Source organism: Crassostrea angulata, chromosome 9 (assembly GCF_025612915.1).
Source record: "Crassostrea angulata isolate pt1a10 chromosome 9, ASM2561291v2, whole genome shotgun sequence".
In the NCBI taxonomy this organism is placed as follows: domain Eukaryota; kingdom Metazoa; phylum Mollusca; class Bivalvia; order Ostreida; family Ostreidae; genus Magallana; species Magallana angulata.
The window spans coordinates 20907447-20921299 of record NC_069119.1 but is presented as its reverse complement, the minus strand read 5'-3'; the positions used below and the strand labels follow the sequence as shown (position 1 = coordinate 20921299).

Genomic DNA, 13853 nt, shown 5'->3' with positions numbered 1-13853 from the left:
GCATGGATAATGTGTCTTATGACACTGATGCACCAAACAGGCTTGAATGCTGAATCTGAGCCATAGGTTTCAGATGCTGGATGAGGTTTAGTTTTTTGGAACAGGTCACGTGTTTAATAGATAAAAGCATGCATAGTTGATATAACTATATTATAAATGAGGTAGCTTCAGATGCAGAGCCTATCTCAATAATCAAGGATGCTTAAAAAATCTCCTACCTCACTCAAACCTGGTTGATAGATAGATGTGTTTGTTGTGTAATGATATAACATGATTTCTATGATAAAGTATTGTAAATATGATACACAGTTGTTTAATATGATACAATATAATATCATATGTTATATTGTAAAAAGTTAAAAGATACGAGATGATATTGTATCAATTTTTTTTATATTTTATAATATGATATTGTTATGAATAGTATTGTATATTATGATACAGTATAATATAATGATTGTATTAATGATATTGTATTATTTATTATGCCCCCCTTCGAAGAAGAGAGGGCATATTGCTTTGCTGCTGTCTGTTGGTCGGTCGGTCCACCAAAAGTTTCCGTTCATTTTCTTTGCAATGGATGAATATATTGAAATGAAATTTGGTATACAGGTTTATCATGATAATATTTAGGTTAATTTCGATATTGGTTATGATAGAGTAATTTTCGACAGAGTTATGGCCCTTTGACTTAGAAAAATTCAACTTATTTGCAGCTTCCGCTCATTTTCTTCGCATAGGATGAACATATTGAAATAAAATTTGGTATACAGGTTTATCATGATAATGTTTCCAAGGTGGGGAGGGGCATAAGTGTTTCACAAACATCTCTTGTTTATTATATTATCACATGATACTGTTACATATGATATTGCTATATATGATATTGTATGATATAATATTGTTTATTATAGAATATTGTATCATACAATATTGTATTTTGTTTTCCATTGGACTGAAATGTCACATTTCCATTGGATTTAACATGGCACGTGATTACCTCATATATCTCTATGTAGGTTCTTTGAGGATTAATATTAGGCAATATGGCCGTCATTGGCCACCTCCTCACCTACTCATCTCCATATTTCATATTATTTAACACAGAAATCGTGTTCGGTAATTCAAAAAAATATTTAGAGTAGTGGCCCTTTGGAATTATTTTTAAATTAGAGTAGTTGCCCCTTGAATATTGATGTCACGTTGTGTCTGGATCAGAACAAAATGTCAGCGTCTAAATTTACTCAAATCTGTGCAGAGGTTAACAATTGAATAGCAACAAAACATTGTGAGTAATATGGGTGAAGTGAAGATTTTAAAAGCGTATTTTAAAGGTGGTATTGATAATTTTGAAGAGGTTAAATGAGTTTAATTGGACGAGATGTGAGGCATCTTGTACATGCACTTTATGTGAATGAATATGTCGCTTGATAGTCCTCGGGAAAACAAAACACTTATTAGGTTAGTTACTGACTCACTACGGAAATAAATTGGGTTGATCAATCTCATAGACGGCTCTGCTTCGCCTAGCCATCTATGAGATTGATCAACCCAATATATATCCGTAGTGAGTCAGTAACTAATATGATATTTATTCTATAATATTGTATTATAAGATATAATTGTTATGTTATATTATATCATATCATACGATATTGTATAATATGATATTGATTTATATTATATATGATTACATCACATGATATTGTATTTTATGATATTGTAATATATATTTTTGTATTATATGATACAATATGTATAATATTGTATTATATATTATTTTATTATATCAAATGATATTGTACCAATTCATATGATTTAATTTTGTATCAAATTATATTGCATCATATGATACATCATATTATGTATCAAATATGATACAGTATCATACAATTCAATATCATACTATATTATACTATATAATACCATATGTTGCAATATTATGATGTATTATGTGATATGATATTGTATTATGTAATAAAATACAAATATTTATAACACAATACAATATCATATCATTTGTTAAAATATCATATCTCATTATTGTTTATTACAGTATTTTATTGTATTATATGATATATATTGTAAGTATGATAGGATGCAATATTGTATATTATATTATGATAATGATGATAAACATTGTATCATATAAAACGGTATGAAATGAACATATGATTATCATACAACTTTTTAACAGATGAAATACCATATTGTGTCAAAACAGTGTCCATGAATATCCAAGTTCATAAAGTATGATTTTCATATAATATGAAAAGGGTTGTCTGATAAAGGTGATGCCTCATTAAGGTTTTGCCTCGTCTCGGTGAGCTAAGTAATCTTTGATTACCTTTGTTTATCTCAAGTGAGCTTTCTGATAAAAATTTGTCCACTGTCTGTCGTATTTGATGTCAGGTTTTCACATTTTTATCTTCTACTCCAAAACCACCAGGCAAATAAAACTATTCTATTAAGAGATAAAACATGTGTGCAAGCATCCTTAAGTAGTGTAAATTCAAGTTTGTCCAAATGATGATCCCTAGGTGCAGCTACTCATAGGTGATTCAATGTTTATCAAGGAATATTTTTTAGAAATCTTCATAGAACTTCTTCTCAAAATCCTTGTGGTCAGAAAAGCTGTTACTTATATAGAAACATATTCATGTTGTGTGTATTCAAATCATTGTCCACCGGAGATAGAGTTGGGCAACATTAAGGAGTCAAATTAATCTTACACAGGAACTCAAAATATAGAGGAGAAAATTTTTTAAGATTGTCTTCACAAAAACCATTTTGCAGGAAATACTGTAGCTTGAATGGGAGCACAGTCAGGTAGTGTTTATTCAAGTTTGCTAATGAAATCACATCTCGGGGTAGAAAAAGGCCACAACATATGTTGGGATGTTTACAAAAGAAAACATCAAGAAAATATTTAAGAGTGTTCTTCTCAAAGACCATTTTGCCAGAAGAGTTTAAACGTATGAAAGCATCGTAGGTTAATGTTTGTCAAGTTTGATTAAATAATAGTTTTTTAAATTAGGAGAGATTAAATAGAGGTGGGGGTTTAAAGTTTTCATTCAAATATAGAGAAAATATTTGAAAATTATATTCTTAAATAACCATTTGGTAAGTAAATATCTCCAGAGAACAATAGGACATAGCTGTCAAGAGTCAATTTGTTGAAACAACATGTGATTGCTTGACTGTTGAATTTAACACCTACAATAATTAAAACAGGATTTAGTTTATTTTGTCTTTTGAATGATTATAAATATCTTGGGGTGGAAAAAGCAACATAGACTGAAACTTGTATTTTTATAAAATGTGATGGGGGAATGAAGTATCTTAATGATACTGACATTGAAATGGCTTAACATGTAGAATTGTGTTTTTATGTTGTTATCTTATTTCCTTAACTTATGATTTACATTGAATAAAGCAAACAAATACAAAAAAATTGTACTTGCCAGTATATCTGAGTTGAATGAAAATAAATAGTATTTACCGGGACGGGTATTGCCGTTATTTACCACTTGTATTTCCCAGCAAATCTTGCCCCTGGGGTCATCCCCAGTCACCACGAAATAGAAATTACCATGTATCTCAAATGCGGTTAGGATCATGAACCCTGAATTATATATATTCTTGTTCCTAATGACAAAGGCCATCAAATAGTGTGAAGGTCATGTGCCCCAGGGGTGGTCCTGACCTCCCTTGATCAGGAAGTGCCCAATTATTGTGAAAACACTTTGGATCCTGAACCCTATACCAGATATATTTTTGTTCATTGTGTAAAGGAGCATCAAATGGTATTTAGGTGAGAGGCCCTTGGATTGGTCATTACCTCCTTTGAACAAAAAATCAACCAAATATATTCTAAGTGGTTGAGATCCCCACCCCTGAACCATATATTCTTTTTCTTTTTTTTTGTCAACGGGTATCAATTGGTATCTAAGTCATAGGCCCCACAGTTGATCCTGACGCCCCCACCCCAAAGAACAGGAAGTGCCTGTTATCTTGAAAATATCTTGAAAAGGCTTAATATTTCTTCCCCTAATCCGAAACCATATATAGCCTTGTTCCTTGTTTTAAGGTGCATCAAATGGTATGTAGGCCATAGGGCCTGGGGATATTACTGACCCACCTTGAAAAGAAAATGTTAAAATATCTTCAAAATGGTTTTAATCCTACCCCTAAATCCCAATATTTACTTGTTTTTTTAAGTCATAGGCCCCATGGTTGATCCTGAACCCCCCCCAACCCCCCCCCCCCCCCCAAAAAAAAAAAAAAAAAACCACAAAAAACCAGGAAGTGCCTGTTATCTTGAAAATATCTTGAAAATGCTTAATATTCCTACCTCTAATCCTAAACTATATATATCCTTGTTCCTTGTTTAAAGGGATATCAAATGGTATGAAGGCCATAGGCCCTGGGCACAATACCTTGAACAGAAAGTGCTTAAATATCTTCAAAATGGTTGCAATTCTACCCTTAAATCCATATATGTTTCCTTGTTTTTTGTGTCAAGGAGCATCAGTTCGTATCTACATGTAGGTCATAGGCCCCAAGGTTGGTTCTTAGCCTTCTAGAACAGGAAGTGGCCAACTATCTTTGGGCACTTTACAAACAATTGAGACCCCCCTAAACTACTGTAGAAACAGAAATATTCGATAAGGATTTAATTTCGTTATATTCGATGGCAGTAAAAATCAACGAAATTAAATTAATAACGAGTTTTTCACCAAATTATTAATGAATACAAAGAGATTATGATATGAGGAAATTAAATGCCAACAGAATTTTATTTGGTTAAAAAACAACGAAAGTTTGACCCAACGAAAATATGTGCTTCTACAGTGTGCGTATATATATATATATATATATATATATATATATATATATATATATATATATATATATATAGCATTGAATACTTTTTTTGACGTCATCGTCTCAATCACTGACGTCAAGTGAGCAGACAAATTAAATAATGCGCATTAGCGCATTATGATAATTTGTCTGCTCAATTGACGGCAGTTATTGACACCGCGACGTCAAAAATAAATCATTTAATGCTTATGTTTACATTCCCTGACTGATGAAATCAATTAATTACTTAAATAAATCGATATAAATTGCAGATCACGGAGGGAGTAAATTAATAACAGCAAAAACAGCTGTTTTAAAAAACTGGTTTAAACTGGTTATCACATAGAATGTTGAGTTGAGATCGACGAGCATGAAAATATAATCCATGAAAAATGACTCTTGAAATTTTGCTTTTAACAATAAAGTCAACTTTTTTGTTGAATAATTTTTAAACATGGCGTTTTGACAACATTTATGAAATTTTTTTTTTACCGATAACATAGAAATCACCGTTTGAGAACTACTTATGTAAATCACATGTAAATTCTTACGCAGTGATTAGGTGTTGCATTTAGAGGCATTTAAAGATCACATATTTGAATGGAAAATAATAGTAGAATGTAAATATATATATATTTGTTGTGCTAAGGGGTATTGAATGGTATGTAGCTCATGAGACTCGGGAGTGGTCATGGCCCCCCATTGAACAGGAAGTGCCCAAATAACTTGAAAATGATTGAGATCCTAACCTATAAACCATATATTGTCTTGTTCTTTGTGTAAAGGGGCATCAAATGTATGAAGGTCACAAGAATTGGGGGTGGTTATGATCCTTCTTGAACAAGAAGTGCCCAAATCTTCGTGAGCTCATGTTGGTTATGCTGATGCACAGTAAATGACCCCTGCTGAACGTCATGAATCTCTTAAAAAAGAAATAATCAAGAATTATATCTCATTGTCTGTAAAGTTTGACCATTGTGTGTTTTCCTGACCCCTCACATTCTTGGGAGATTATCTTCGACCTAATTATATTTTGCATCTGTTAATAACAAAGTATATCCCTGTATTAAAAAATATAAAATTAATTTATAAAAAAAAAAAAAGTACATAAAAATGCCTTTTTTCCAACCAACTTAAATTGACGAGTTGTTTTTCAGATGCCAAAAAGAAAAAGAGCTGTTAACAGTAGACAAAAGCGAGAGAATGACAAAAAGAGAAAAAGGCAGCAGAGGCAAAAAACTGCACCTGGAGATGTCCCAGCAGATCAGACTCTAACAGACTCTTCTGTTCCTTGTCGGACAGAGGAGGAAGCTGTTTCAGCTTCTCCCGGTAATTTTCCGGGGCTTGGTTTTATGGGGTTCCCACCTAAAGAGGAAAAACCCCTGGCCAGGGTGCAGGCCTCGCCTCGAGTGAAAATGCATTCACCTGCCCCGAGGTTGCCATCTCCTCGGGGAAGTCTGTTTGTCCGTGAACAGGACAAGGCACCGTCCCCTGACTCCCTAGAAAGGGTTTGTGCTCCACCGAGGGCATCTGGACCGGACACCGTGCACGTGTCTGGACCAGCAGGTCAGGCGCAGTTGGAAACCTCCATGTATGGAGGGACCAGCAGGAAAATAAAAGATGAGGGCAACTTGACGGTAAACAAAAAGGAAACTAAAAGGAAATCAAATAGAAATGAGAACGGAAACAATGAGAAACATACTTTTTCAGATAGATATAATGATGGAAAGACTGAGAAAACTAGTGCAGATTTGTGGCGGCAGAAATCATCTAAAGAAGGTAATTTTGAAATATCAGTGCAGGGTTCATTTCATCAAGCTGACCCTTTCTTTGAAGATAATGCTGGAACACAATGTGTAGCAATTTGTTTATCAGGATTGGCTTATCACAAACTTAAAAGTGCATTAAGCTGGACAACATCGGATATAGACCAAGTTTTAATGACAGGCGATGAGTTGTACACGTATTTGCAAAGGAGCTCCTCAATTAATGATAGGTACCTGCTGGTTGAAGAATTACCACAACTCTTTGAATGTTATAATCAATCATATACATTTCATGCAAACGAATCACTAGCAAGTGTTATTTTGGCTAATGATAGCTTAAATTATGCTGAATTTAATGCATTGCCACTAGATGAAGCATTTCAAGTTGCTCTAGCAGACAATGATGGGTGTTTTGTTTGCTTTGGAGGAAACACTTTTTTGATAGGAAAAACAGAATGTGGTTTCTTTGCCTTCGATTCGCATTCTAGGTCCTCTGATGGAATGTTAAGTATGTATGGAAAAAGCACAAGAGTTTTATTTCGAAATGTCTATGAAATATATTCACATATTCAAAATCTAGCTCTGTCAATGGGATATTCAAAAAGCACTGAGTGTAATTTGACAGGTGTGACCTGCTCAATGAATTGTATTGAAAATGACAGGAACAAAGATAAGGAAGAACAAGATGCTGTTGTGCTATTTGAAAAGTCTGTGTTATCAGAAGAAAGAATTGACAAAACATGTGATCAAAATGATGATGTAATATTTATTAGTCAAGAGCAATTTCAGTTTAGTTTTTGTCCATTGAATTCGGAAATTAAACAGAATCTTTGTCAATTATTGAATGTTCCTTACATATGCAATGAGAATTCTGCGTACATGCAACATTCGGAAACAAATATGACAACACCAAGATTAGAAAAAGAAATTGTAGCAGACGGAAACTGCTTCTTCAGAGCTGTTTCATTCAGTCTTACAAACTCAGAAGATTTTCACAATGTTATGCGCAATGCTGTCTGTGAGCATATGATAGAACACAAGGAATTATTTCAACCATTATTGAACAATGAGCCATCTGTTGACAGTCACATTTCATCTACACAAATGTACCAAGATGGTAAATGGGCTACTGATGTTGAAATATTTGCTACAGCCCACTTACTGCACACTGATATCTATACATTTTCAAGAGGATGCTGGCTAAGATTTTCAATTAAAGATGTTGAACCTTCTGAACGAAACAGAACTGAAGCAATTTATTTAAATCATCAACATCAAAATCACTACAATGTAGTTCTCTCTGTGAATGCAGATCACACAGACTTGACTCAAATTCCAAATGAATATGAGAAGCGATGCCGAAATCGAAAACGAATGCAAGAAATAAGACAAACACCATCAGGTAATGCAAAGAAACAGTGTTATGCAGAGAAAAGAAGACAGTCTTTAAGAAAAAGATACAAGTCTGATTTACAATTTAGGGAAAAGAAACTGAAAGCCGCTTCTAAGAGATATTTATGCGATGAAGAATTTCAAGCAAATGTAAAAAATATTAGGAAGCGAAGGTATCATACTGATGTTGAGTACAGCACCAAAACAAAAGAAAGAGGCAAAATTAAGTACGCAACTGACCCAGAACATAGACAGAAAGTAAAAGAAAGAATTGTTGTAAAGTATGCAACAGACCAAGATCATAAAAACGCTTTGAAACAAAGAAGTATTGAAAAATATGAATTAAATGCTGAACACAGAGAAACTGTAAAGGCAAGGAGCAAACTGAAGTACAAGTTTGATGAAGCACACAGGATACAAGTCAATGAAGCAAGTACAAAACGATACAGGGAAAATAAAACCTACCGGGATGCAAAACTTAATGCAGCGGCTGAGAAATACGAGTCTGATGTTTCGTTCAGGTCAAAAAGAAAAGCCTCGAGTAAAAATCAGTATGATTCCAGTCCAGCTAAAAAAGCACGAATCAAGGAGAGAATAACAAATCAGAAATCTGTTAAGCGAGCTAAACTTGAAAACCAGGATGAGATAGTGAAATTATTTAAAGAGAAAGCTGTGCAGGGCATAGATTATTCATGTTGCTGCTGTGATCGACTCTTGTTCAAAAATCAAGTTCAGAAGTGTGAACAACACAACTATGCTAAAAATGAGCATGCAGCAAATGTTGCAGACTTGTGCATTCAAGACAAGTATTGCCACCATTGTTCAAAAGCATGTCCAAAAAATTGTGTTAAGTCCAACTTATGGATTTGTTTTACATGTCATAGAAAAATCTTGAGTGGAAATATTCCAGCAGAAGCCGCAGCTAACAAAATGACACTTGAAGATATTCCAAAGGAATTCCAAGAATTAAACAGTCTTGAAAAACACTTGATTGCAATACACATTCCATTCATGAAAGTTATGGCACTTCCACACGGTGGTCAGCAAAATATTCATGGACCAGTTGTGTGTGTCCCATCTGATCTGAAGAAAGTAACAAGTTTACCAATGAAAACTGATGAAGACCTGTTACTTAGAGTAAAACTTAAGAGAAAGCTAAATTATAAAGGTTATATCGAATACCAGTTCGTGAACCCCAAGCATATATTTGAGGCATTAGAATATTTGAAACAAAACAATCAATGGTATCAAGATGTAACAATAGATACAAACTGGAAACCAACTGTCGAAAGCTGCCAAATAACTGAGCATAATGAACAATTACCAAACGATGAGGATCAGCAACAGATAGCGACTGATACTTGTTTACAACCAGTTGATATTGCTCAAGACGTTCTCGACCATTACTTTGATGATATTTACGATATTGCTCCTGGTGAAGGAAATAATCCGATAAGAATGTTACAGGAACCAGGCAACGAGGCAAAATCATTTCCGTACCTCTTTCCTACTGGAAAATTTTCATGGAATGAGAAGAGAGAAACACGAATTACGTTGTCAAGATACTTCAACAACCGTCTTATGAATACTGATGACAGATTCGCAAAAGACAGCAACTATGTTTTCTTCAGCCAGTTCATGTCTGATTTAAATCAAGTTATAGAAAAGACACAGATATCCATCAGAAAATCGGTTAGAAGAATAGAAGGGGAGCGTAAAATGACTGCTAATATGGTACAAAACCCAGAAATTTTATCAAAGATGATGAAAAATGACGAGGCTTTGCGATTCATGCAACCCATACGTGGAACACCAGCATATTGGTCAGCCGCACAAAAAGATCTGTTTGCTATGCTTCGTCAATTAGGAATTCCTACATGGTTTTGCTCATTCTCTGCTGCAGAACATAGATGGAATGATGCAATTGCAACAATACTAAGACAGCAAAATGATAACAGAGATCCAAGTAAGATGGACTGGGCTGAAAAAAATGAAGTCCTCAGAAGTAATCCTGTCACAGTTGCTAGAATGTTTGAACACAGATTTCATGTTTTTCAGACGGAAGTTATATTTTCACCATCACAACCGATTGGAAAAGTTTCAGATTATTTCCAGAGAGTCGAATTTCAGCAAAGAGGATCACCACACATGCATTGTTTATATTGGATAGAAAATGCACCAAAACTTGATGAAAACGGAGAGGAGGAAGTATGCAATTTTATTGACAAGTATGTAAGTTGTGCAATACCATCTGACAATGAAGACTTGGAGCTCAAGAATATTATTTTGTCTGTACAACAACACAGCAAAAAACATTCGAAGTCATGTAGAAAAAAGGGCACAGAATGTAGGTTTAATTTTCCTAGACCACCATCTACTTGTACGTTTATAAACTCTCCAAACGAGCAGGACACACTTGAAGATGATGCTGATGCAATTCAGTTAAAAGTGGAACATGCAAAAGCTAAACAAATCCTATTACAAGTTTGGAATGAAGTACAAGATGAAGAAAATGGACTGGAAAACACAGAACAGATTTTCGAAAAATTGGGCTTGACACAGTCTCAGTACATAGAAGCACACAAAAGATTAGCAAAGAAAACATCAGTAGTTCTAAGAAGAAACCCATCAGAACTGTGGACCAATCAATATAATCCGTGTCTTTTGAAATGCTGGGATGCTAATATGGATATTCAGTTTGTTTTGGATCCATTCAGTTGTATTGTCTACATAATTTCTTACATTTCAAAGTCTGAGAGAGAAATGGGAATGGTGTTAAAGCAAACGAAAATAGAGGCAGAAGAGGGTAATGAGAGTGCCCGTACAACCTTAAAGAAAATCGGTTCTGCGTATTTAAATCATAGGGAAGTGAGTGCACAGGAAGCTGTGTATCGTGTATGTAACCTGAAAATGAAGGAATGTTCAAGAAAGGTTGTTTTTGTACCAGTGGGTGAAAATCCGACAAGACTGACAAAACCGTTGTCCCAAATCAAAAGAAAACGCACAACAAAAGACGATGACGAAGATGAAGAAGATGATGAAGACATTTGGATGACAAACATAGTAGAAAGATACGAAAATCGGCCAAACGAACCATTTTTTCAAAATATGTGTCTTGCAGAGTTTTGCTCAGAATTTAGAGTGCTTGCTAAATCACAGGTTCCCAAGACTCATAATGAAAATGTGTATGAACTGCAAAACTCAAAGGGATTCATTCAAAAGAGAACACGCACACAACCAGCAATTATACGATACCCAAGATTTGATGCTGAGAAAATGTCAGAGAAGTATTACCAAAGCCTGTTACAACTATTTTTGCCTTACTGGGGAATTAATCAGTTAAAACCACCAGGTTTTGATCAATATGATACATTTTACGAAAACGGATACATACGAATCACAGCAAAGCAGAAGTTGAAATCAGTCAAATCAATTGTGGACGAAAACAAAGCAAGGTATTCTCAAAATGAAGATGTAATCGCACAGGCACAGGAAAACTTTGAAAACATCGGGGTACCAGAAGATGCTTGGGCAAATCTCTGTCCAGAGACAGAATTAATGAGACATGAATTGTCTGCAGAAAGAAATGTTGATCTTGATTTGAATGCTACTGAAGAATTGCCAGATATGCAGTCACAAAAGACTAATAGTGATGTTCTTTACAAGGTTCAACAAAATACACAGTCAAAAGAAGAAATAACAACTGTTCTTCAAAATTTGAATGAGACTCAAATGAAAGTATTTTATATGGTGCGGGAGTGGTGTTTGAAAAAAAGTTTTGGCGAAAAACTTGAACCAATGCACATATTCATAACTGGTGGAGCAGGAACAGGCAAAAGTCATCTTATTAAAGCCATACATTATGAAGCTTCACGTTTACTTGGAAAGCAATTGACAACTCCCGACAGTGTTTCAGTACTACTTACTGCTTTCACTGGAACAGCCGCATTTAACATCGGAGGAAATACTATTCACCATTTATTTTCGCTGCCGAAACATATGCCTTTACCATATGAACCATTGCGAGAACAGAGTCTAAGTGAAATGAGAGTTCAACTTGCAGATCTGCATATTCTCGTTATCGATGAAATTTCAATGGTGTATAAAAGATTATTATACTATATCCATGAAAGACTAGTACAGATTAAGAAATGTAAAGAACCATTTGGAGGAGTGTCGGTAATTGCCGTGGGAGATTTCTACCAGCTTCCTCCTGTTAAACAGCGCAAAGATGAACGTCTCTATAAAGAAAATCCACTTTATCCTTTTGATTATTGGGTAGATCTATTCAAAGAAGTGGAATTAACAGAAATTATGAGACAACAGGAAGATATCCCATTTGCAGAGGCACTGAATACACTTCGGACTAGAGAAATAAAACAATCACTGGAAGAACAAACCAACTCCATCCTAAGAGAATGTATACGAGAGGGGCCAGACGATGTCCTTCATGTTTATGCAACAAACGATGAGGTCAATGCCTATAATTTGACAATGCTTAAGAAGAAATGTGAAGAATTTGTTGAAATTAATGCTCAAGACTTCACAAAAGATAAAAGTACGGGAAAACTCAACATGAGAAGCAAGCCTTTCACAAGGTCTAAAACAGACAGTCTTCCAAGCTCTTTGTTATTGGGACTTGGTGCAAAAGTTATGCTCACTAGAAACTGCAATGTAGGTGATGGTCTTGTTAATGGAGTTATGGGAGTTGTATCAAAATTTGTATATGGCCAGAGACATGCAGAAAAAAGTGTTGTTGCAGTAGAAGTACTATTTCATAATATGAATGTTGGGAAGAAAACCGGAAAGAGAAGTAGAAATGGAAATCTCGTTATAATAGAAAGAATTCAAGAGGATATGAAAGATCAGAAAACAAACAATGTTGTTCGGCATCAGTTTCCATTGCGATTGTCATGGGCCTGCACAGCGCACAAAGTACAGGGACTGACAGTTGACAAAGTAGTTGTTAATTTGGACCGATCATTTTCACCTGGACAAGGTTATGTTGCGTTGAGCAGAGTTACATCAAAAGAAGGTTTATTCATTGACTCAGACAAACCTGAATTGATACAGAAAAAGATATACGCAGACCCAGAAGTCAATTCAGCTTTGCAGAACATGCCGAAAATAACATTTCCAAACTCCCAAACATCAGAGAATGGTATCAAGATTTATCTTCATAATATTCAAAGTCTCGGTAAACATTTCAATGATCTGCTGAAAGATATTCGATGTAAGAATGCAGACATTATCTGCTTGACAGAAACTTGGCTGACATCTCGACAAAATGTCAATTTATTTGAAATGAATGGTTTCAAATTTCATCAAATAAGTAGGGAAGATTCATATGATTGCACCAATTCTCAAGTTTCACAATTACGAGCCTCAAAAGGTGGTGGTGTAGCTGTTTATATTAAAGAAACTGCATTAAACAACATTGTCAGCTCACTTCCTGTAACGAATGTGGAAGGAATCTCTGTATATTGTTTGCAAGAAGATATAGTAGTTGTCACTGTATATCGCCCAAATTCTCAGAATGTTACACAGTTTTTAATGCAACTCGAAAAGTTGATTAAAAATTACAGATCTCAAAATAAATTCCTTGTTTTTCTTGGAGACTTCAATGAAGATGCAACATCTGCAGGTCCTATTCAGACTTTTATGATTGATCAAGGTTTTAAGCAGATTGTTGATTTCAAAACAACAGAAGGAGCCACTATTCTAGACCATGTTTATTTGTCAAAATCTTTAAAAGGAAAAGTGGAAAAACTTTCAACCTACTACAGTTACCACGATGCGTTAATTTTGACCATTATATCAAGCACGTAG

At 34.6% G+C, this 13853-nt stretch overlaps 1 protein-coding gene across 1 annotated transcript; it reads left to right on the top strand.

Annotated features, from left to right (window-relative positions):
* Nucleotides 1-6023: 6023 nt before the first annotated feature.
* On the top strand, nt 6024-13853 carry LOC128162200 (uncharacterized). Its single transcript, XM_052825382.1, has 3 exons — nt 6024-6645; nt 7945-13185; nt 13642-13853. Exons 1-3 carry the CDS (start codon nt 6024-6026, stop codon nt 13851-13853), a joined length of 6075 nt encoding a protein of 2024 aa, XP_052681342.1.

Coding starts and splice junctions, on each gene's coding strand:
- LOC128162200 (XM_052825382.1), top strand. CDS start 6,024: ATGCCAAAAAGAAAAAGAGCTGTTAACAGTAGACAAAAGCGAGAGAAT. Junction 6,646..7,944: donor GCAGAAATCATCTAAAGAAG/GTAATTTTGAAA, acceptor CTGTGAATGCAG/ATCACACAGACTTGACTCAA. Junction 13,186..13,641: donor CTCCCAAACATCAGAGAATG/GTATCAAGATTT, acceptor TTTTTCTTGGAG/ACTTCAATGAAGATGCAACA.